We start from the raw sequence: 23010 nt of genomic DNA, 5'->3' as shown, positions 1-23010 counted from the left end.
ATGTATAGCCTTTTTTATCATTGAAGTAAATGAACACTTTTTTGGCTTTCTACATGCATGTTTTCTCTCCTGTATTTATCTCTCCGACTTGATGCTATACACAATTTTTTTTTCTTGTGTTAATTGATATTATCTAAATAAAAACTTGGCAAATGTAATGTAGGCCACCGAAACACCGAATAACACTAGTAGATGTATAAGAAATGGGTGCGACCGGAAAGGTTTTGCAGGCCGTCCTGCTTTTCGACCAATTTCACACACGTATACAAAGTAGATATTGTATATGCGGAAAGTAAATTTATTTGAACGCATTATACTTGTTTACACAAAATGATGTATAAGAGGGTCTGCAATGTATTTCTTACAGTATGGTACGTTCTCTATATATACTAGCGGCAAATCTGTGTTCAGTTTTTCACCCAACTATCACAGAGTGCATATTGTAATTCCAGAGGTCTTTGTTAGCAGGTCTGATTGGTATGTTACATCTGTCGCCTTGGCAGCAGAATGTGCATCTTGTGCCTGGTCGTTGAAAGTCTCTTTGGATGCAATTATCCACATCCGACGTGTTCCGAAAACAAGTGTCATGGTTACCGCAACTGAAACAGAATCATATTGCCTGTCAGTGGTCTAATGCTTGGGAGCACCTATTTGGTCGAAGGTATATTTTGCTTTAGTGGTTTGTAGATGTGTACAGATTTGATTGTTAATGTTGATTGGAAATAACCGTTAAAGGACGGCTTCTTTGATACGATCATAGTAAATGTTGACAGCGATGGTATTTTTTGCTTAACTTAGAAAGGCAATACATACTTTCGGTCGTAAACGTAAGTATTGTCTGAGAGGGCCTCCAGTGTTAATACAGAAATTGTTTGGTGAAGACCACGTGACGTCGTGATAGTTGGACAGACAGGACAATGATTCAGGAACGTCGCACCTTTTTACAGATAGCTGAAAATGTTTTTGAAATATCGAAATGTAGGTGATAGTGTTCCACTTTACACAGCACACCGATTGGACTTTAGGCCTGTATTTACCATTGTTTTAAAGATGCACTCTTACTCCTGAATATGAAGTACCACAATTAATACAATAATTATTATTATATTGATTTCCCGAAAAGGATGAATAAATGTCGAAAACAATGAATCTTAAAAAGGATACCGCGTTTAATTTGAAGGAAAGGTTCAGAAAATACGATATTTCTATCATATTAGACGATAGTTGATCACTGTAAATCTTTTAGCACCCACAAGTCATTTAATATCTGTACGTTTTCAGCTTTTACATTCACGGTTACAATCTTGATCTATGTTATTTATATCTTCCATACATGAGTTATTTAGTAAGTAGTTTAAGGTTTATCACTCAAAATTTATGTTAGTCATGCATGTATATTGTATTGATTTTAGATACGAGTATCACTTTAATAAATATAGGTAAATATTGCTATACAACGTTCGAAATTTTATAGATTTACTGTTATGAATTTATTTCAATAACTTGGCAGTTAAATAATTATCACAAAAAGTTCATCAAAGCTATCCCTATATTACCATTGTGGGCACTGACGATGGCCTGGCATCTGACGATGGCCTGGTACAGCATATGAAGGAAATCCTATGAGGACAATACCGGATTATGGAGGCGCTTACTCGAACAGCTTGATAGTGTTTGATTGATGGTATCGCGTGGAAGGCGGTAACAATTCATGTTGTTCCCTGTATCACAGCACCTGTTGATGTCGGCCTGCCGATCTCTAACCCACTGCTCAGAGCAATATTTGACAAGCTACGTACTGCTCCCAAGAGCCCCAGTCTGCAATAACAGTGTGTTCAAATACAAACAGCGAGTTCATACTATTATGGAAATTCTCTTACGGAAATTCAATGACGTTGGTTTTAATGAAACTAGTTGCACAATAATACAGTGACGTCCCTGAATGCACTTGTTTTGTATTGTGCAAAAGGAGAACTATGAAATTGTCTACATGTACATTTCCGATAAAAATTAATATGTCTGGATTTACTCTATGTGCATAACCAGATGATATGAAAAACCATTCTTGCACTCATTGACGTCAAAGAAAGAATTCCCCATATCTTATTTAAAATATGTCAAAATTGACGTTCTAAAGCGCGAAGAAAAATAAACTTTCATTTTTTTCAAAACGACTTGCATTGACTTATTCCTTAATAATATGTTGTTTTTTTCTTAGAAACAAACAAAGCACTGTAGTTGTACTTCGTATTGTTGTTGCTGCTAGTGTCTTTGTTGTTGTTTTAAGGTACATTGTTGTGGTTTGAGTTGTTGTCGTAAGACCCATTGTTGTTGTCTGAGGCGTAGTTGTCGTAGGACGCATTGTTGTTGTCTGAGGCGTAGTTGTCGTAGGACGAATTGCTGTTGTCTGAGGCGTAGTTGTCGTAAGACCCATTGTTGTTGTCTGAGGCGTAGTTGTCGTAGGACGCATTGCTGTTGTCTAAGGCGTTGTTGTCGTAGGACGCATTGTTGTTGTCGGAGGCGTAGTTGTCGTAGGACGCATTGTTGTCGTAGGACGCATAGTTGTTGTCGGAGGCGTTGTTGTCGTAGGACGCATAGTTGTCTTAGGACGCATTGTTGTCGTAGGACGCATTGTTGTCGTAGGACGTTGTTGTTGTAGGACGCATAGTTGTTGTCATAGGAGGAATTGTTGCCGTAGGACGCATTGTTGTCGTAGGACGCATAGTTGTCGTAGGACGCAATGTTGTCGTCATAATAGGCATTGTTGTCGTAGGACGCATGGTTGTTGTCGTAGGAAGCATTGTTGTCGTAGGACGCAATGTTGTTGTCGGAGGCGTTGTTGTTGTAGGACGCAATGTTGTTTTCATTGGAGGCATTGTTGTCGTAGGACGCATTGTTGTCGTAGGACGCATGGTTGTTGTCGTAGGACGCATTGTTGTCGTAGGACGCATAGTTGTTGTCGGAGGCGTAGTTTCCGTAGGACGCAATGTTGTTGTCTAAGGCGTTGTTGTTGTAGGACGCATTGTTGTTTTCGGAGGCGTTGTTGTTGTAGGACGCATTGTTGTTGTAGGACGCATTGTTGTTGGAGGCGTTGTAGTCGTAGGAGGCATTGTTGTCGTAGGAGGCATTGTTGTTGTAGGACGCAATGTTCTTGTAGGACGCAATGTTCTTGTAGGACGAATTGTTGTTGTAGGACGCAATGCTGTTGTAGGACGCAATGTTGTTGGAGGAGGCATTGTTGTTGTAGGACGCAATGTTCTTGTAGGAGGCATTGTTGTTGTATGACGCAATGTTGTTGTAGGACGAATTGTTGTTGTAGGACGCAATGCTGTTGTAGGACGCAATGTTGTTGTAGGAGGCATTGTTGCTGTAGGACGCAAAAGTTCTTGTAGGAGGCATTGTTGTTGTAGGACGCAATGTTGTTGTAGGACGAATTGTTGTTGTAGGACGCAATGTTGTTGTAGGACGCATTGTTGTCGTAGGACGCATAGTTGTTGTCAAGGGCGTAGTTTTTGTAGGACGCAATGTTGCTGTCATAGGAGGCATTGTTGTCGTAGGACGCATTGTTGCTGTCGGAGGCGTTGTTGTCGGAGGCGTTGTTGTTGTAGGACGCATTGTTGTTGTAGGACGCATTGTTGATGTCGGAGGCGTTGTTGTCGGAGGCGTTGTTCTCGTAGAAGGCATTGTTGTCGTAGGAGGCATTGTTGTTTTCTGAGGCGTTGTTGTCGTAAGAGGCATTGTTGTTGTCGAAGGCGTTGTTGTCGTAGGACGTATTGTTGTTGTAGGACGCATAGTTGTTGTCGGAGGCGTACTTTTTGTAGGACGCATTGTTGTCGTAGAAGGCATTGTTGTCGTAGGACGCAATGTTGTCGTAGAAGGCATTGTTGTTGTAGGAGACATTGTTGTCGTAGGACGCATTGTTGTCGTAGGGCGCACTGTTGTCGTAGAACGCATTGTTGTCGTAGGACGCATTGTTGTCATAGGAGGCATTGCTGTCGTAGGGTGCATTGTTGTTGTAGGACGCATTGTTGTCGTCGGAGGCGTTGTTATTGTAGGACGCATTGTTGTCGTCGGAGGCTTTGTTGTCGTAGGACGCTTTGTTGTCGTAGAAGGCATTGTTGTTGTAGGACGCATTGTTGTCGTAGGATGCATTGTTGTCGTCGGAGGCTTTGTTGTCGTAGGAGGCTTTGTTGTCGTAGAAGGGATTGTTGTCGTAGAAGGCATTGTTGTTGTAGGAGGCATTGTTGTCGTAGGACGCATTGTTGTTGTAGAAGGGATTGTTGTCGTAGAAGGCATTGTTGTTGTAGGAGACATTGTTGTCGTAGGACGCATTGTTGTTGTAGGACGCATTGTTGTCGTCGGAGGCATTGTTGTCGTAGGACGCATTGTTGTCGTAGGACGCATTGTTGTCGTAGGACGCATTGTTGTCGTAGAAGGCATTGTTGTTGTAGGACGCATTGTTGTTGTAGGACGCATTGTTGTCGTCGGAGGCGTTGTTGTCGTAGGACGCATTGTTGTCTTAGAAGGCATTGTTGTTGTAGGACGCATTGTTGTTGAAGGACGCATTGTTGTCGTTGGACGCATTGTTGTCATAGGACGCATTGTTGTCGTAGGACGGATTGTTGTTGTAGGACGCAATGTTGTTGTCGGAGGCGTTGTTGTCGTAGGAGGCATTGTTGTTGTAGAACGCAATGTTGTTGTCGTAAGCGTTATTGTTTTAGGAAGCAATGTTGTGGTCGGAGGCGTTGTTGTCGTAGGAGGCTTTGTTGTTGTAGGACACAATGTTATTGTAAGACGCATTGTTGTTGTAGGACGCATTGTTGTTGTAGGTCGCAATGTTGTCGTAGGAAGCATTGTTGTCGTAGAAGGCATTGTTGTAGGACGCATTGTTGTCGTCGGAGGCGTTCTTGTCGTCGGAGGCGTTGTTGTCGTAGGACGAACTGTTTTCGTATGACGCATTGTTGTTGTAGGACGCATTGTTGTTGTAGTTCGAAGCGTTGTTGTTAGTGTAGGACACGGTTTAATGTGTTCTTAAAATATAAACAGATGCAATAGAAGTTCTTAATTGTTTCATGCAAGTTTCATTTTCTTGAATTGATTTTATAATTTTATTTAATTTGGTGTTGTAATTGTTGATGTTGTTTTTGTTGTTGTTTTTGTTGTTAATGCGTAAAGTCTAGTATTTTGGTATATTGAAGAGCTCACGAAGTATTGCATGGTCCCAACATATATTTTCAAAGCTATTGAAACACAAAATACGTCCCAAAGTCTTATAACGTCAACTATTCATTTGCTATATTTAGTCACAAAAGAAATGTTGGTGTGTTTACCTTAGTGATACACGTTCCTGTATCCAGCAAGAAGGTTCCAGTTACATAAGTCACCATCACAGCACGTTGCCGTCCATTCCGCGGGGTTGGGATTCAATGTGTGGATTAACTCGAAGGCTTCACAATGCTGTGGCGAAATTACAATTGCTTCAACTAGCAATAAGTTCGGAAAGAAAACAAAAGCTGATGACAAGTCCAATGCAATTGCCATGGTCAGTCTTCACGTATTAACGTATAGTCGAACCCCGTTGGCTCAAACTCCCAAGGTCCGCCGAAAATACCTTGAGCCCCGGAATTATGAGCCAAGCGGGAATGATTACCTACAGTAGAAATAAATCTGTCTTTTAAATCTAATTCGAGCCAACGAGGAAATCGAGTGAAGCGAGTTCGAGCCAACGGTGTTAGACTGTATTAACGTTTGTTTAAAATACTTCACTTTTCAAAACGATGGTATTATAGTCTTGAAAATGTACCGTGTAAAGGAAATCCTCAGAATATCTGGTACTGACTGCCATGCGGCACGTAACATCACATATCGAACCTTGATCAATGTGACATCGAAGATTGAAACAATGTCTGAAATATTCATAGAACAGTTAATTATCTTTGAATCATCAAGAGATGCAAGTAAACATCGTTTTTGACGGATCCACATTTCTGAAAAAGAGTGACCAGTTAATAAAACGTTAAACGTGTTTATTTGATTAAACGCCTATTTTTATACATAATATTCAATGGCGTTGTACAAAACATGCATACTCTATATATCCAACATAATATTTGAACATATTTTGATATAAGACAATATAAAGCAGTTAAACAATAATATATTAAAACTTGCAACATTCATTAGATTGTAATTGACTAAAGTAGTAATATATGTACATGAAGTAAAAACATAATTGGTCAAAGCAACCGATAAAAAATGAAAAATAAACAAACTCTAAGACTAAAAAATCAAATATAATATCAGACATTTCTTATCGGAGTCGGTTTTAAAACAAGTCATAAAACTGTGTAAAATAGTGAGTTTTGAGGTTTTTCTTGAACACATCAATAGACACTGACTGCTTGATATACAATGGCAGACTATTCCATAGTTTTGGTCCGATTGTGCAAAAACTTATATCGTTAAACCTTGTTCTCTTGTTAAATGGTACATCATACTTGATACCAGGGTCACTAGCTGATCTAAATCCTTGTCTACGACTTACACTCTCAGACAATAACTCAGTCAAATAAGCAGGAGCCCTACCAGTGCCACAGTTGAACATAACTGTCAATATCTTGAAGTTGATTCTAGCCTTTATTGGCAGCCAGTGCAGATCAAAGAGAGCTTGCTTGGCCCCGTCATAATTGCCTCGGTTAAGAACTAATTTGCGCAAATATTTTGGATGCGCTGCATTTTGGTTAACTCTATCTCAGAAATACCATACAATATAAGGTTACAGTAGTCCAAATGAGAGATAACAAGTGAAAGTAAAAGGATTTCGGTTGCAGCTCTGGTTAAATATTTTCGTATACACTTCACCCGGAAAAAGTTCAACATTGCAGTGCGGCATTTACGCTTCACGTGTTCCTTAAAGGATAAGGTTTCGTCAAGAAAGGCACCTAAGTATCTAATGCAGCTTTCTCGGTGTACAGCATCACCAGCAATATCTATATTTGTAGTGACACATTTATTTAGTTGAGCCTTACTGCCAAACATAATGAATTCTGTTTTGGAAGTGTTCATTTTTAGTTTGTTTGCGTTCATCCACTTGTTGATCGTAACTGCACATGTTTCTAGTTCGTTAATATTTTGCTGTTCATGTATTGGAGACGCTGGACTAAAGCATTTGTGGGCGATATGATCATCAGCGAACCCGTACACCGAAATCGACGGAGGAATGACATCAAACAGAGTACCGGCATAGGTTAGATATAGCCAGGGCCCCAAACAGCTTCCTTGGGGAACGCTACATTCTAATGGACGGGGTGATGATAGAGACGTATTAACACTAACTCTACAATTCCGTGGTCTTAGATACGACTCTAGCACTTTCAACGCAGTACCACACATTCCATACTGATTATGAAGTACGTCTATCAAAATGGTGTGATCAACAGTATCAAAGGCAGCACTAAGATCAATAGCAATCAAGGCGGTGACTTCTTGTCTTTCCATTCCACCAAGAATATCATTGACAAGTCGCAGAAGTGCCGATTCTCAAGAATGATGTCGCCTGTATGCTGACTGATGTTTTGGTAAAAGGTTGTGTTTGTCTGCGTGTGCGTCGAGTCTTAGCAGAACTGCCTTTTCTACAAGTTTTGATAGAAATGATAGATTACTTACTGGTCTGTAGTTAGCAAGTTCTAGATCAAGTCCAGTTTTCTTAAGAAGAGGTCTCACGATAGCCTGTTTATATTTGACCGGAAATACACCATGTTTAAGAGATAAATTTACTTATGTTGTAATAGTTGGCAATAGGTTACTAAGGTATTGCTTTAAGATGTGTGTTGGCAGAACATCTAATTCAGATGATGTTGTGTTGAGTTCGCATATAAGCTTATTTATTTCATTTTGGTTTAACTCTTCAAAATGTTCAATATGCGGAACATCCTTACATTGTGGTTGGAAACTAGCATAGTTTTTCAGCGAATTGCGTATTTTATCAATTTTGTTTATGAAAAAGTCAGCGAAATTTTCAGCAAGAACAGTGTCAGATTCACTTGGTGGCATAGGATTGTCGGACTTAGTTCCTGTCAACTCAGACACCAAGGAGTATAGTTTCTTTGAGTCACCTTTTGCATTAATTACCCTTTCGGTCAAAACTCTGGTTTTCTCATTGTTAATTTCACAATTATATTTGTTTCTTACTGTTTTAAATGCTTCAAACTGTTGAGTTTCGCGGTATTTGCGCCATAGTCTCTCTAACTTTCTGGTCTGCTGTTTGAGAGACTGTATATGTTCATTAAACCATGGTTTAGGTTTTCTACATATTTTAGTTTTTTCAATAAGTGGTGCATGGCAGTTTAATACTTGTGTGATCTCTTGTTCAAATTTGTCAACAAAATCATTTATACCAGTTTCGACTATATCAATTTTGCCGAGGTCATTTGGGAAAGTTGATGGGTTAATTTCCCGAAAGTTCCTACTGGATACAGTTTTGCTTGTTATGCTTTCTTTTTTGATTCTAAGAACTGTCTTTACTACACAATGATCAGAGATATATGGACCCGGTTTACATGAATGAACCTCAACACCATTCACTGTTTCCGTAATGAGCAGGTCTAAGCAGTTTCCACCAGTATGGGTACTGAAGTCGACGTGTTGCTCTAGTCCCATAGCAAAAAGAGAGTTTTTTGAAATCAGTTACCGCATTGCTGTCATCATTTAAATGTAGATTGAAATCTCCCGTTATTAACAAGTTTGAATATTTTGGCATGGTTTGTTCCATAAAATCAAAAAAGTCTACAACGAACTGGCCGTAAGTTGAAGCTGATGGAGGCCTGTATACACCAATAACATGTAGTGTAATATTCTTAAGAATCAGTCGCCATATTCCATATTCAAAACATTTAGTTGAACCGCTAGAAAGTTTTGACATTTTGATACTTGTTCTACATGCCATTGTGTAGGTGTTAACATAGCGCTAAAATAATCGATCTTGGCAAATACCAAACCGAAAGTGGATTGATTGGAAGGGATTTTCCATGTTTTCTTTATGTTATGACTGTTTTGTACGTGTTATCGTGAAAGGGTACTGTTTCTCTTTTTTCGCGTGCTAACGTTACAAAAACAGTTATGGCAACCAGTGGACAGACTGATACTGTGCAAGAAAGTGCGAGTGACGCCGTCGGTGGATCATTAGCGGCTAAATGTCTGCCTTGTCAACGTGCAGACATGTCTAAGCTAGCAACGTTGTTCTGTAATACATGTGAAGTATATCTCTGTCAGGAATGTTGTGATGGACACAAACTACATATTCCAAACGTAGAGAACCATGCCATAGTGGCTGCCAGTGAAGCAAGTACCAAGACGACTGTCGATTTAAAGGGACTGGATAAATGTTTAGAACATGGAAGGGCCTTTATGTTTCAGTGTGAAGATCATGGTGATTTATGCTGTGAATTATGTGTCATCACCTATCATCGTAAGTGCGACAATGTTCCTGAAATTGCAGAGCTAGTTAAGAAGAAAACGGATCAAATCAAAATTAAGGAGATCCATGAGACTGTTAGCACGGCGTCTGGATTTATTGAGACGTGTGAACAAGATCAGTTGAAAAGTACTGGACGAATGGAACAAATCGAAAATGAAATAGAAACTTTCAAAGAATTGTTCCTGAAGAAAGTCGAAGAAGCAAAAATCCATGTGCTCAGACAAATGACTGACCATAATCTGAAAGAAGACAGCCGAATAGAGAAAGGGAAACGGGAGGTTATGAGTGCAAAGACCAATCTTGAATCGATCCTAGAAATAGCTGATATGGTCTCCGACTGTGGCTCTGAAATTGAAAAGTTCATAATAAATCGTATTCTTGCAAACGAACATAGCAGCTTATCAGAAACTCTTCGCACCTTACATGCAAATAGAAATGCCATTCCAGTAGGTCTTTCAGTAACAGAGAAACTTTCAGAGTTAATGAAGTCAAATACACAGTTGTTTTCGCTCGTAGAAACAACTCCACTTAAACCAGCACGACTGCAGCATGTCGTATCGGTTAACCTCGAAAAGACATGGGATGACTCTGAGGAGCCGTGTGTTACAGGCTTGGACTTCCTGCCGGACGGTAGGATCATTGCCGTTGATAGCTGGAACTGGAAATGTTTTATAATGAACGGAACATTAAAACGGTCGGGCAGGTGGTATAAATTCAAGACAAAGCCGAAAGATGTTACGTCTTACAAGGATAACTGTATTGCAGTAACCGTCGGTTCCGATACTCTATGCAATGTTTGCCTTTTGAATGTAAATAGTGACAACACAATCACATTGATGAAGGTGTTAAAGGTGTCAGTCAGCTCCTGGTCCATCGCCCAAATAAAGGCCGAAACATTCGCGGTAAGCACATGGAACAACTCACAACCAGTCCGGATAATCGATGTTGACGGCAAAGAAAGCAACTTTGAAAGTGTGAAGTTTCCTGCCAAGATGTTTAAATGCGGAAAAAACAAGTGCACCTACAACTCGTACCAAGATACACTTGTACTTACAGACCAACAAGCTCACACAGTTAACATTTACAACACCGTAACTGGTGAGAGGATCGCGGTTACCGATGGTCTGATAAGTGAGCCTATAGGCGCCTGTATCGGACCCTGTGGCTCCGTGTTTGTCTGCAGTCAATTTAAACACTCTGTTGTGCAGATATCCTCGACGGGATGCGTTATTGCATCTTGCGATGTCAACACAAGATATCCAATGACGGTAGCCATATCCAAGGATGGTTCAAGGCTGGCCGTGTCCAACAATGTGATGGGCGTGAGAGAAGTAAAGCTCTTTGAAATAACTTCCTAAATTTAGTTTATATCAAAACGTATTCCATGGTGAGCGTCCCTTTATCTGGACGTTAGTTCTCGTAGTTCGGACGTAATGTTGCTGCAAACAGTGGTATAATTTCGAATTTGCTCGGTCGGTTTCAAACTATCTTACCATATACAACTTTAGATGTGCACTGTATCAACTAAGAACTGATAAACTGAGTGTGAAGTTTTGTATTTATTCTGTGTAATCCATAGGAAATAAGTCCGCTCGGGCTTCAATGGTTATTCCTCGAGTTATTCCACATGTTTTGTTATTTTCTTTCTTTGAATACTAATTTTACCATTCGGAACTCCTCGGCCATTTTATCGAAAACAACCTCGGATGTATTTACGTACTCAAAAAGTGGCACGTTTAAGTCCGCTGCAAGTAGATCGCGTAGTAATTTTATTAAGCAGTTAAACTTTATGACTTTACTCGTGGGAATCTGAATTTTGTTTACAATAATTCACTTCATTGGTAATCAATTTAAACTTAGATCAATAAATACAACTCTAAAGCAATACATTTAATAAATGATATAATTCAAAAATTTACGATCTACTTCAACTGATGTACCTGCATACATCCGAGGTTGTTTTTGAAAAAAAAATGGCCGAGGAGTTCCGAATGTAATTTTACATGAAACTACTTCCAGTTTCGCTTTAATAGATATTTTCATATAAATTAAATACCCCTTTTAATAAAGGCTAAAGAGTTAAACATAACATAACATTTGACACGGTCCGGGAAAAAACAACAGCACTGCGATGTTTCTCTCAAAATGGCATATCCCATTTTGCGGCTTAGCGCGTATTGGATGAATTGCCCTATTAAAGTTAAACTTAAAGGCAATCATATTTGGGGAAATCAAGGAAAGAAGTTTTATTTTTGGCGTTCTACATTTACGAAAGAATGACCAATACTTGTTAATTTACAATTGGGCAAATGACGTTGAGCTTATGTGTATCGATGCAATAACGATGTACAGCTCATGAAATTGTAAATATATTTTAACTAAAGTCTCCTTCTTTGTTTTTCTAGAAAATGCAGAATGCAATGATTTCTTTTTTAACTACTGTTTTGTCTGGAAGGACTGTTTATATCTTTGTCATATGAATCCACATTTTTTTGCACTCTTGTTGTATGATTAATGCCTGCACATAATTTTCTTTGTATTATTATCATCATTATTAAAAATCCGTTTATCTTTTAAGCTCTGTTTAAATGTAAATTTCAATGCAAATAAAACGACTAAAAGCAAGAAGCATACATTTTCTTTATTAGTGTTTACCTTTATGAATACTGAACATGTTTAACCTACCCACGTTTTCACACAAAACATCAATAGTAAACAAATTTCATAGAATATATTATTGATATTCAATAATTTTGCAGTCAATAAACACTATTCTCATACCAACATACATGATAGAAAGTAATAGTTCACTGATTTCCAAAAGCTTTGAAGTCACTGTATTGTAAATGTTGGTTCTTTATCTAAACACTTTCTGGCTAAGTCTAATTTATGTAATCGAAGTTGATATAAAACAACGTTTTACTGAACCATGTAAGTATTTGAATTAACAGAAATGTCTACAGCCTCCACAATCTGAATATTTCCCTCTGTACTTATAACTTGATATAAATTAGGTTCTGTGGACTGGTTCAACACTGCACTTTCAGACTGACAATCAGACAAACTTCCTGTTCTGTCACATGGTTGTGCTTGATTAACTTGAACTAAAGAATCTATTGGTTCCTCCACAGTTTCCTGAAGAACATAACTCACATTTTCGTTTTCCTCTTGATGGTCTTCCTAGAATGCAAAACACAAAAGTTCTTATATGAACTTAATCCCATGTTAAAACTTAATCCCATGTTAAAATTGTCCAACAAAAAACGCTACTCATAACAAGAGGCTTAAGCAACACATGCGAATGTCAAAGGTAGTCCATTTTTTCAGTTTGAAATTAACAAACAACTTTATATATATTAATTAAGACTGGAGAGATTGGACATGCTGTACATGCCATTTTGTATATAAGCATAATAAACTCTACGTGTTCCAAGATTTATATTTAGTTCATAATAATAAGTTCAATAGTTTACAAGGTAAGGGTAAATTCTTTTTTCCATAACTAGATGCCTCTACTATTTCTACTAAGGATTCAACTAATGGCGAAGCCGAATCTCATTTTCTTTTAAGCAAATCAGTCAGAAAACACAATCATGCTGTCAGACTATTTTTCTTCGTCAGAGATTCTAACCTACCTGCTGCATTGTTTGTTCCGCCGCCATGAGGATATTTGCAAGCTGCTCTGCGACTGAGAGTGTAGAGGACTCCTCCAGTGGTCCTGATGTCTCTATCATATACGTGAATGTCTGATCCCCATTAGCAACCTCAACAAACACCTGGGACTCTCCTGCTGAAATTGAAATTGGGAGGGATTAACATAATATTATTCTATACATAGTCTTACCTGAAGTTTAAGCAACATGTTGAGAACTGTTCTTCAAATACTATTTATTTATTATTCCTTTACATTTGGATTGGAATGAATATGCTGTTCTACAATTGAACCCTACTGGGACATTTATATGCATGCAAATTCATAATATAATTCAAAGCAATCAATTCTCATTCTCTCATTTTTTTCTCATTAATCTGAGAACAAAACATTCCTTGGCCTTAAAACAGACTTTGAAGCATAAATACATGTACACACTTTTGGAAAGGGACTGTTTCATGGCTTGTACAATGCACATTTTACAGGGAAAAACATTACTGCGAAATAAAGTGTAGCAAACCATCGAGAGTGTAAAAACTAAGATACTGATGGCTGGAACCCTTTAACAAGTGGTGATATACAGTCGAAATTTCTTGACTCAAACTCCCAGGGACCGGCAAATACCTCGAGCCTCGGACAATTTGAGCCAAGCGGGATTGTTCACCCTAAGTTTAAAGAAAACAGTCCTTTACATCTAGTTCGAGCCAACGAGGAATTTAAGCCAAGCGAGTTCGAGCCAACGGGGTTCGACTGTATGCTGTATGCTCAAATATTGTCTTTGAAGTCCACGATTTTGATGTGTTAATAACGTGATTCAGTAAAATTCTAATCTATAGCATGATTTTGATTGCCATTATCAGGTGATGCTACTAATGTATTCAATAAAGGTTAAAATATCCGTCAGCTTATGTAAGAGTCCTTGTGGGGTGTGGATATGGTATCAGTTTTTTCTTGACTACCGGTGTGGTTTCGCTCCCCACTACAATGAGGTCTTTTTATATTTTAAACTGTATTTTTTCTGCAATTTTAGAATCAAAGTAAAATAATCAAAATTCAAGTGATTTAAGATGCACTACTAGGAAAAATCATTGTTGGTGCTAAAACATGAGCGAGTGCAACTAAACGCTACATAAGAGGTTAAATTTCAACCATTTAAACTTGCAAATTATGCTTACGAAATTGAGCCCAGTTTTGAGGAGTAAAACATAGATTGCCAAATTTCTTCAGACAATTACCTGTAGCTTCACTTCCTACAGCTTCCTTTTCTTCATGCTGTGGTTCACCATTGTCATCCACAATGAAAACAGCCCCATCATCCGGTCTCTCTGCTTCAGCTATGAAGTATTGAGTGTTGTCCTCATCTTCATTCTTGATAGCATCTTGGTCCTTTGTAAAAAACACATGTAAGTTCCATTTAATACTTTATTTACCGGGTAATGTGTAAATGTGTTTATAGTACACAATAGATATGACTGTATTTTACTTTGATGCAAGTTCTTATCAAGTCTTAGACACTCAAAAGTTAAACATGAAGCATTTATTACCAGTAGAAGTATTCTTTCTTTAATGGCTTAATTTAAGATTAAGCATGATTTTTTTAAAAATCATACAATATTTATTTTCAATGAACTTAACATTACAATTTAATTGTTTTTATATATTATCTACCAGTCCTGTAAATATTGATAAATTGAGAACTAAATAAGGACATAATTATGCTATTTATAGTATCCAAGCCATTTCTTATACCTATACAAAACTACCACACTACTTACAATGGCAGATGTCCCATCATCATACGTTGTCGAGTCAACTCTACTTGGAACTGTTTGCTTGGTTCCAATAATTCTCATAATATCAGATGTTTCATCTGCGCTCTCAAGATTGTCATCATAGGTGAGCAATGTGCCATGAGCTTTAAGTGAGTGCTTTACAAGGAACACTCTTTTAAGAAAGCCTTGGTTGCATGGTTCACACTTGCATGGAAACGCTTCTGAGTGGTCTGTGTGCATATGTTCAATCAGTCTTATTTTGTGCAAGAATTCTTTACTACAATATGAACAATAATGTTTTTCATCATCTGATCTGTTGTAGATAGAGTGCTTTGCTGGCTGCTTAATGTTGACAATGTTTTGTCCATGGACGGTTGATAAATGATCAAAAAGTGATGTATACTTAAGAAAATGTTCTTTGCAAACTCTGCATTCATATGGATACATGTTAAAATGCACCACTTTTACATGTGAAATCATGCTAAGTTTGGCTCCAAAACCTTTACCACAGTAGGAACAATGCCATTTTTCAGATTGTGATGCATGCACAGTTTCTATATGCCGATTAAGATTGTATCTGTGCAGAAACTCTTTCTTACAAGTATCACATTGGTACGTTTTTTTTCTGTCAACCTCATGAATTTTCAGATGTCTGTTTAACTGTGAGTTTGTGAAGAAAGATTTTTCACAAGTCTTACATTTAAATGCCCTGCTCATTTTATGCACAGAGTCCAAATGTTGTTTAAGTGACCCTTTCGACTTAAATCTTGCTGAACAAAGTTCGCATGTAAAGTTTCTCTCATCATCCCTCATGTGAAAAGCTTTTAAATGTTGCTGCATTTCTCTACCAGATTCAAAGTTTTCATCACATAGTTTACAGCTAAACTCTGCATCTGAGTGTTCTTTCAACTCATGAAACATAAGTTTGATATTGTCTGTACACAGATAATTACATTTAAAGCATTTTACGAAGACCAGTTGTTCCAAGTCATTAATGTATTCTTCATAGTCATTGTGTTTTGAATGTAAACGTTTAACATGCACAAACAAACCATTTTTATCACAGAACATCTTGCTGCATAATTTACAAATTACTTCTTTGTTTCTTCTATACGGAAGCTCTTCTTCAGCCTTAAGCTTCTTATACAGATAGTTTTCCTTTGTGCTCTCTGACCAATTGTCATCATTGTCTAATTCATTTTCACTTTGAGCTGTGGCGTAAAGTTCAGTATCACTTTCATCAGAATCATGTACGCCATGTTCTGCTTTCATGATTTTATCATTTAATTTCCTTCCTCTCAGTGTATATCCATTTTGGAAGTTTGTTTGGGAATTTATTCTTTCAATAGCATCCGGCCTTTTACTGCCAGTGGTTTCCGTTCCCTTTTTTGGTCTGCCTCTTTTGCGTTTAACATTTTCTTTCTGCACTTCGTCATCCTTCAAAGCTTCCACCTGAATTGTTTCAGTATCAACACTTGCACTGCACGCGGCAATATTATGAGGTTTTACAGCATTTTCATTGGTTTCTGAATTCTGCTTCAAGGTTTCAATTTGGTGAATGCCAATATGACATTTGTGTTTAGCATTTACAGTGTAAAAGTGTAAACGACTGAAGGTCAGCTTCATGCATTTTGAAGACAAAGTAGTTGTGAGTGTTATATCTTCACATTTGAGATCATTTAGACTGATTTTATTATGTTCAACATTTTGCAAATCAGTGAGAGGGGGTGGGCAAAAAGCCTTCCACTTTTGCTCAGATTCTTCGCCTTCTATCCTTCCGTTAATAACACATGCTAAAATCTCAATAGGAAGAGAGATTTCTGCATTTAAAATTGTTGTCATTTTCGCTGAATAATTGTATTAGACGTATTAATCAGTGTTTGTTTAAGTGGAAAATCTTGTATTTTTTGTTGACAGGGCTAAAACTATCATTCCTTGTAGAAATTGCAATTACAGTGGAGCAGTCAATGCTTTTAAGCGGTAGGCAACACCATGCAGCGGTTGCTTACCCTATCAAACTTCTATTCGGCAAGACAGCGCACATTTACGTATACCAGAGCGATGATGCGTACAACGTAGTGCTCATTGTCGAACCCCTATCTCTGATGAATTAGAATGGACAAGATACCGATAAACATAAGCTCACAGTTATTTTCCAATCAGATAATTCACACATAATCACTAGCATCCAGACGCGTGCACCCGCTCCCTTGAAATCGTTTCAGTCGTCCGAGAAATTGATAAAATTTTACCCCTACCCCCCCCCCCCATTCCCCATTCACTCTTCCAACATTTTAACCAAAACTCATCGATTATGATGCAATCGTTCAAGTCAAAAGATTACGACCATAAGTTACGCCCCCTCTTACGTCAAACCCTGGGTCCGCCCCTGGTAATGAACACAATTTATGCAGCATTTTTTAGATATTAAGACATGTATATACTTAAACTAGTCATATATATTTACAGGACACCGACTACGTACAATACACAAGGAAAGATATTTAGATCACACTGAAATTCAGCAAAAATATATAAATGGCGGTCAATCAATGAAACGTCGCGCGACCTGGGACGTAATAAGGTCACTGGTTTCTGACTTCAACACTTACAATGGGGAGCTTATGTAGCAGATTTTAGCACATATGCGAAATCTTGGGAGCCTGGACCGATCCAGTTTTGGTAGTGGGTCGGGTCAAAGGGTACGCGAACGTCGCGCAAACTGGGACGTAATTAGGTCACCCGTGTCTGGCGTCAACTAGTTTCCCATACGTTATAATGTGGAGTTTGTGCCTAAGATTCTTGCGCATCCGAGGGCGCCCGGACCGGTTCCTTTCTAGCGGTGGCTCGTGTCACGAGGGTTCGCTCACGGGTTTCTGGCATCAACAATGTTCAATGTTTATGTCGCAATTTTCTGCGCATACCCGTATCCGCATCTTTGTCCTATCTGCGGTACCGTCTCAACTTAAAAAGCCGGTTCAAACTAGTTCAAAGGTGTGGTTCATCAGATGGTCTACTGGCTCGATAGGAGCCGGGACGAGCTCTCTAATTGGAGGTCATGCGCAGAAGTCTACACACGAAATGCTCCATGTAATTAATTCGTGTAATTGAGTAAATTTTAATTAGTAAAACGGGCAGTTACCGCGTTAGTTTTCCTGAATGATATATAATTGAGTTACCCAACTTTGACCTTAAATTTCCAGTGTGCGGCTTCATTATCAAAGGCGAATGCTAGATTTGACATTAGTGCCACACCTCAAAATTTTATTTTATCTAAGGTGGTGCACGATAGTGATATGGTAGATATTTTCACGCCATCATCATCATCATCATCATCATCGTTGTCGTCGTCGTCGTCATCATCATCATCATGGGACTTTTATTGCCGACGTCGCGATCAAAATCAAATGTCATTCCGACGTCGTGTGCCTTCTATAGCTAGGAAGTGATTGTGCCTGTTTTCATGTTTACTGGGATGGGAGCCATTCTCAACAGAAATGTAAACAGGAGCGATTGTCTTATTGCATTGATAAGATGTGCTCTAGTACTCCACAATTACCGCCTGCCTAAAGCTTAACAACGCCTTTAAAGCACCGCCAACCACTTCCCCTACCATATTGACATGAAATGTACACTAAGGAGGGGAGGGTGCCGGGTGAGCCGTATATTATGAAAATTAAAGAGAGGCTGGGGGTCATATAACCTGGACGCCACTTCGGAGCGTCACCGTCACACTGATCACAATACCAGAGATACATCGAGGTCCTTCCTGTATAACAGACCGGTCATAACGTGGTCTCTACATCGACCTCCGACCACCCCGTCAGTCAATGCGTTTTTCGTTACGCCGTTGTGACGTTATATGAATTCTAATAATGTGTCTGTTACACGTACTTAGTTTAGTTTGACGTATATTCACATATACCACCTTATATACTATCAATTGTATCCTTTGAAAATTATTTGTTTTCCGTTACAAAAGAAGGTTTAATATTGATTTACAAACTACCTTTTGAATAAGTTTTCTTGAAAGACATTTTCCTTTCAATTTTATTTAAAAAATGGACGAACAATATATAATATACACGTTTGTGTTCTACAAATAAAGTTGCTGACTTTAATTTACCTTTGACCGACTAGGACCGGTTCCGTTCGTCTAAAAATGCGAATATCATGTGAACAAGACGTCAAAAGGGCGCACACGGGCGTCTCTATGCGTCACCGGGGGCCACCCATTGGGTTAAAATGGGTACCTTTGTGCCCATAGTAAGACACTCAACCGGCAGATAAGATGGCTGGGACCGGTTCCGTTCGTCTAAGGAGGCGGATGTCATGTTCAGCGGGTAGATGTCATGTGAACCAGACCTTTGTTTAACGTCACTTGGTTGCCGATGCGGGCCTCCCGCCCTTTTGGTTACAATTGCACACTTTGTGCACCTAGCTCGACCCTTTCACGATAAGAATTCTGTTCTTCTCAGAAGGGAGATGTCTTGTTACCTAGACTTTTGTTTAACGTCTTAAGGTCGTCATTGGGCTGCACTCGGGGACGCCAATTGGGTTACAATGGTAAAATTGTTAGCGCTTAGTTCGACCCTTTCCCGACCGATTAGAAAGCTGTGACTGGTCACGTTCGTCTTAGGAGGCAGATGTCATGTAGGATAAAAAACTAGGCCGCCCATGGGCTTTTTGGGGGCGTCAACGGGGGGCCCCGCCCATTGTTTTACAATGGCAAATTTTGTGCACCTAGTTCGACCCTTTCCCGACCAATTAGAGAGCTGGGTCCGGTCGCGTTCGTCTTAGAAGGCGGATGTCATGTTAACTATGCTTTAGTCTTACGTCGCAACGTAGCCCCTGGGTGGCACCCGGGCCAGCACCTTGAGTTACAATTGGAAACTTTGTGCGCCTGGTTCGACCCTTTTCCGACCGATAAGAGAACTAGGACCGGTTTCGTTCATCGTAGGGGGCGGATATCACGTTAACTAGACTTTTATTTTGACGTCACTAACCCGCCCATGAGCGTCCCTGGGCGTCAACGGGACCCCTCGCCTATAGCGTTACAATGGAAACTCTTCTGCGCTTAGTTCGACCCTTTTCCGACCGATGAGTGTTTTAGGACTGGTCGCCTCCGTCTTAGAAGGCGGATGTCATGTAAGCTAGACTTTTGTTTTACGTCAATAGCCCCCATGTGCGTTCCTGGGCGTCAGCGGGGGTCCCCGCTCATTGCGTTACAATTTCACACTTTGTGCGCCTATTTCGACCCTTTCCCGATCGATTTGAGAGGTGGGACAGGTCGCGTTCGTCTAAGAATGGCATGTTAATTGTACTTCTGCTTATCGCCTTGGGCGTCCCTAGGCGGCACCCTAGTCATAGGGCCGCCCTTTTAGTAAGAATGGGAACTTTCCACCATTTCCCGACCGATTAGAGAGCTGGGCCCGGTCCCGTTCGTCTAAATAGGCGGATGTTTTGTTGGCCAGACGTTTTTTGACACCACTAGGCCGCCCATTGGCGTCCCTGGGCGTCACCTGACCTCACTCCCATTGCGTTACAATGGTAAAATTTGTGCGCCTAGTTCGACCCTTTTCCAACACCGATTAGAGGGCTTGGATCAGTCGGGTTTGTCTAAGAAGGGGGATGTCAAGTCAACTTAACTTTTTATGTCGCAAGGTCGCCCCTGTGCGTCCCTGGGTGGCACCCTGGGCCGCCTATTGGTTTAAAATTGAAAAATTTGTGCGTCTAGTTGACCCTTTCCCGACCGATTAGAGAGCTGTAACTGGTCGCGTTCCTCTATGAAGGCTGATGTCATGTAAGTACTTTTGTACTTAACCTAGTAGAACACCCCTCTGATGAATATTGCCTCTGAACGGGTTCATACCGGCGTCGAAAGCCGGTTTTAATATTAATTTTCCATTAAAGATTACTTTCTAAGGTTTGTAAACGCTACATCTTATTCGGTTGTCTAACTGCAGTTTAAAACAAATACATGGCCCGGCATACTTTTCAGCCACTGAAATCCTTATCCTGGCATGTTGTCACTAGATGTAAATGACTGATATGATTCTCTATGAATAGAACATAAAATTTCGTGAAAGTCTGTGATTATTCTCGAAAAACCATGAAATTAACACATTTCAATGATTAATTTGTTTTTAACTTCACCTCTAAACATTAAAGAATCACACTAATTAACTTCTTTCACAGAATTAAGACATATTCTAAAAGAAAATCTGTTTGTTTGACAAAGTTATGTTATTTAACGTGTGTTTGAAAAAAAACCCAGTCCTGTTTATAAAATTGGGTCAATTTATAAACGATTTTGCATATTTCTGAAGTTAAATGCATGATTACGATAACAAAAGACAAACTGTATTGAATTTTATGGCATTTTTTTTGTTTGGCATACCTCGGGAGTTGTTTAACAGCAATTGCTCGATTCCATCTTTCCATTTGGCCTTATACTAATCAGATTTAGACACCTTGATTTGGCACTTATGTCTGTCTTTGAAATGCCAGTGAGTGATTCGTAGACTTCCATAGACAAAGTACTTCAGAAAAAGCCAACTTTATTTTAACACACATTGGTTCTCTTTGACCAGTCATACGCATTCACTCCAAGCACCGAACCCCTTTCTCAGCAATGCTTTCCTCATTTAATTCGTTAAGCATTTATTTCTATGTATATGTTAGAGTTCACTTGGCGATCTCTATGATTAACCCTTATTTGTCTCACTAGCTCCGCCCTCTATGTAGTCAAATGATATTTTATGGCAATAGTTAAATTGCCCAGGCGTTATAGCTTAATTAAATCAGTTAATGAGAGTAGTGCGACTGTAAATTGTCGCAGCTTTGTGAATATTTCATGATAGCAAATAAAATCAATTGTTGGATGTGCAAAACGGGAAAGGTTGAAGTTTTGGGGTACTTTGGTGTAGAAGTCTTAATCAAATGTCTGCCCAAGCTATAGATTCCCATGGTTAAATATTTCTTGGACGTTCTACTTGGTTTTCTTAGTTGTGTAATATGTACATAAAGAGGTCTTTTTTGTGCGGGGTCGTGATGGACTTGCAGTAAATTCAGTAGCTCTTACAATATTATGTGCCTTCTTTCTCTTTCTCTGTTTTTGTTGTCTTGCTCTATCGTTGAATTTGAATTCTTCATCATTCTATACGTATTTAAAGAGGAGAAACGCTTGATGGACCTATGAATATGTTAAAGTCATCTTGTCAAGTTACATGTATATGTATTATTCTTAATCAACTTAACAACTATTTTTATTGCGCAAACGATGTTTGTTTACCGCTGCATTCTCAACATAAGTCAAGCTGATTCAAGACATAACTTCAAAAACATTTTACGTTTATCAAAGGCAGCCCAGCGCAAATGCTTCTTTAAACTTAATAAATGTATTAGGGATACACTTCATGTACTGTACAATACTATCAGTGTTATTTTTTTTAAAGCGACAAAACTGTAACACATTTTAAACACCATACGGGATGCCTTGATTCGTCTTTAAAATGGAAACTATATGAACAAAAATTAGCATCATAAATATATAGTTTCGAGTAAGACCATAAGACTTAATTTCTTAACTTGTAAGGGTGGAATTTGATTGATTTCGTATTCGATTTTGTATTTCAGTGATAATTCATACATTTCTGTCGCTCAATGATTGCCAAAGTGCCAACGTTTACACAGTATCATGGGTCATTTGAGGTCTTGTGTTACACACGCCGGAGGTTATAAGTTGGAATCACCTCTAAGAGAATCGGTTTTCCATGAAGCGCACCAGAAAATTTATATCTTGGTATTTGCGTTTAATCCTGGTGAAATCACTTGTCGACAATCTGTCAAGCAAAGTAACCCCACTACTAGCCATCTTGCATTTTGATTTCTTTAATCTATTTTATCCATCATTATAAACGATGGATCAGCAGCCAGAAGATAATCATGTTTCTTACATGCCATGGATCGAAAAGAGTGATAGCCACAGCCGTTCCCCTCTTGATTATGCTAAGAGAACCTGAGTTCATAAAAAGGAGCTAGTAAGTATTGACTTAAAAAAACATGACATAAAGGTCCATTACAGGATCATTTATTTTTGCATTGTCACA

The 23010-nt window shown here is 39.0% G+C and overlaps 3 protein-coding genes across 4 annotated transcripts; 1 reads left to right on the top strand and 2 right to left on the bottom strand.

Moving 5' to 3' along the window:
- Positions 1-2262: 2262 nt before the first annotated feature.
- LOC128219443 (probable serine/threonine-protein kinase clkA) lies at positions 2263-8658 on the bottom strand. Its single transcript, XM_052927252.1, has 3 exons — positions 8559-8658; positions 3450-4518; positions 2263-3367 (listed from the first exon to the last, which is right to left on the bottom strand). The coding sequence occupies exons 1-3, from the start codon at positions 8656-8658 to the stop codon at positions 2263-2265; spliced, it is 2274 nt and encodes a 757-aa protein (XP_052783212.1).
- Positions 8659-9054: 396 nt separating this feature from the next.
- On the top strand, positions 9055-12082 carry LOC128220279 (uncharacterized). The gene has a single exon (XM_052928619.1). The coding sequence runs from the start codon at positions 9118-9120 to the stop codon at positions 10831-10833; it is 1716 nt and encodes a 571-aa protein (XP_052784579.1). The 5' UTR covers positions 9055-9117; the 3' UTR covers positions 10834-12082.
- Positions 12083-12123: 41 nt separating this feature from the next.
- Positions 12124-16818, bottom strand: LOC128218957 (zinc finger protein 320-like). Of its 2 annotated transcripts, none has more exons than XM_052926735.1 (4): positions 14903-16818; positions 14363-14513; positions 13111-13262; positions 12124-12655 (listed from the first exon to the last, which is right to left on the bottom strand). In XM_052926735.1, the coding sequence occupies exons 1-4, from the start codon at positions 16739-16741 to the stop codon at positions 12395-12397; spliced, it is 2403 nt and encodes an 800-aa protein (XP_052782695.1). In that variant the 5' UTR covers positions 16742-16818; the 3' UTR covers positions 12124-12394. The 2 variants fall into 2 exon arrangements, with proteins under 2 accessions (XP_052782695.1, XP_052782694.1); XM_052926734.1 differs by having other exon boundaries at positions 12125-12655; positions 13111-13265.
- Positions 16819-23010: the final 6192 nt, after the last annotated feature.

This window comes from Mya arenaria, chromosome 15 (assembly GCF_026914265.1).
Source record: "Mya arenaria isolate MELC-2E11 chromosome 15, ASM2691426v1".
NCBI lineage: Eukaryota > Metazoa > Mollusca > Bivalvia > Myida > Myidae > Mya > Mya arenaria.
The sequence above is the reverse complement of the archived record's forward strand: the minus strand, read 5'-3'. Positions and strand labels throughout refer to the sequence as shown.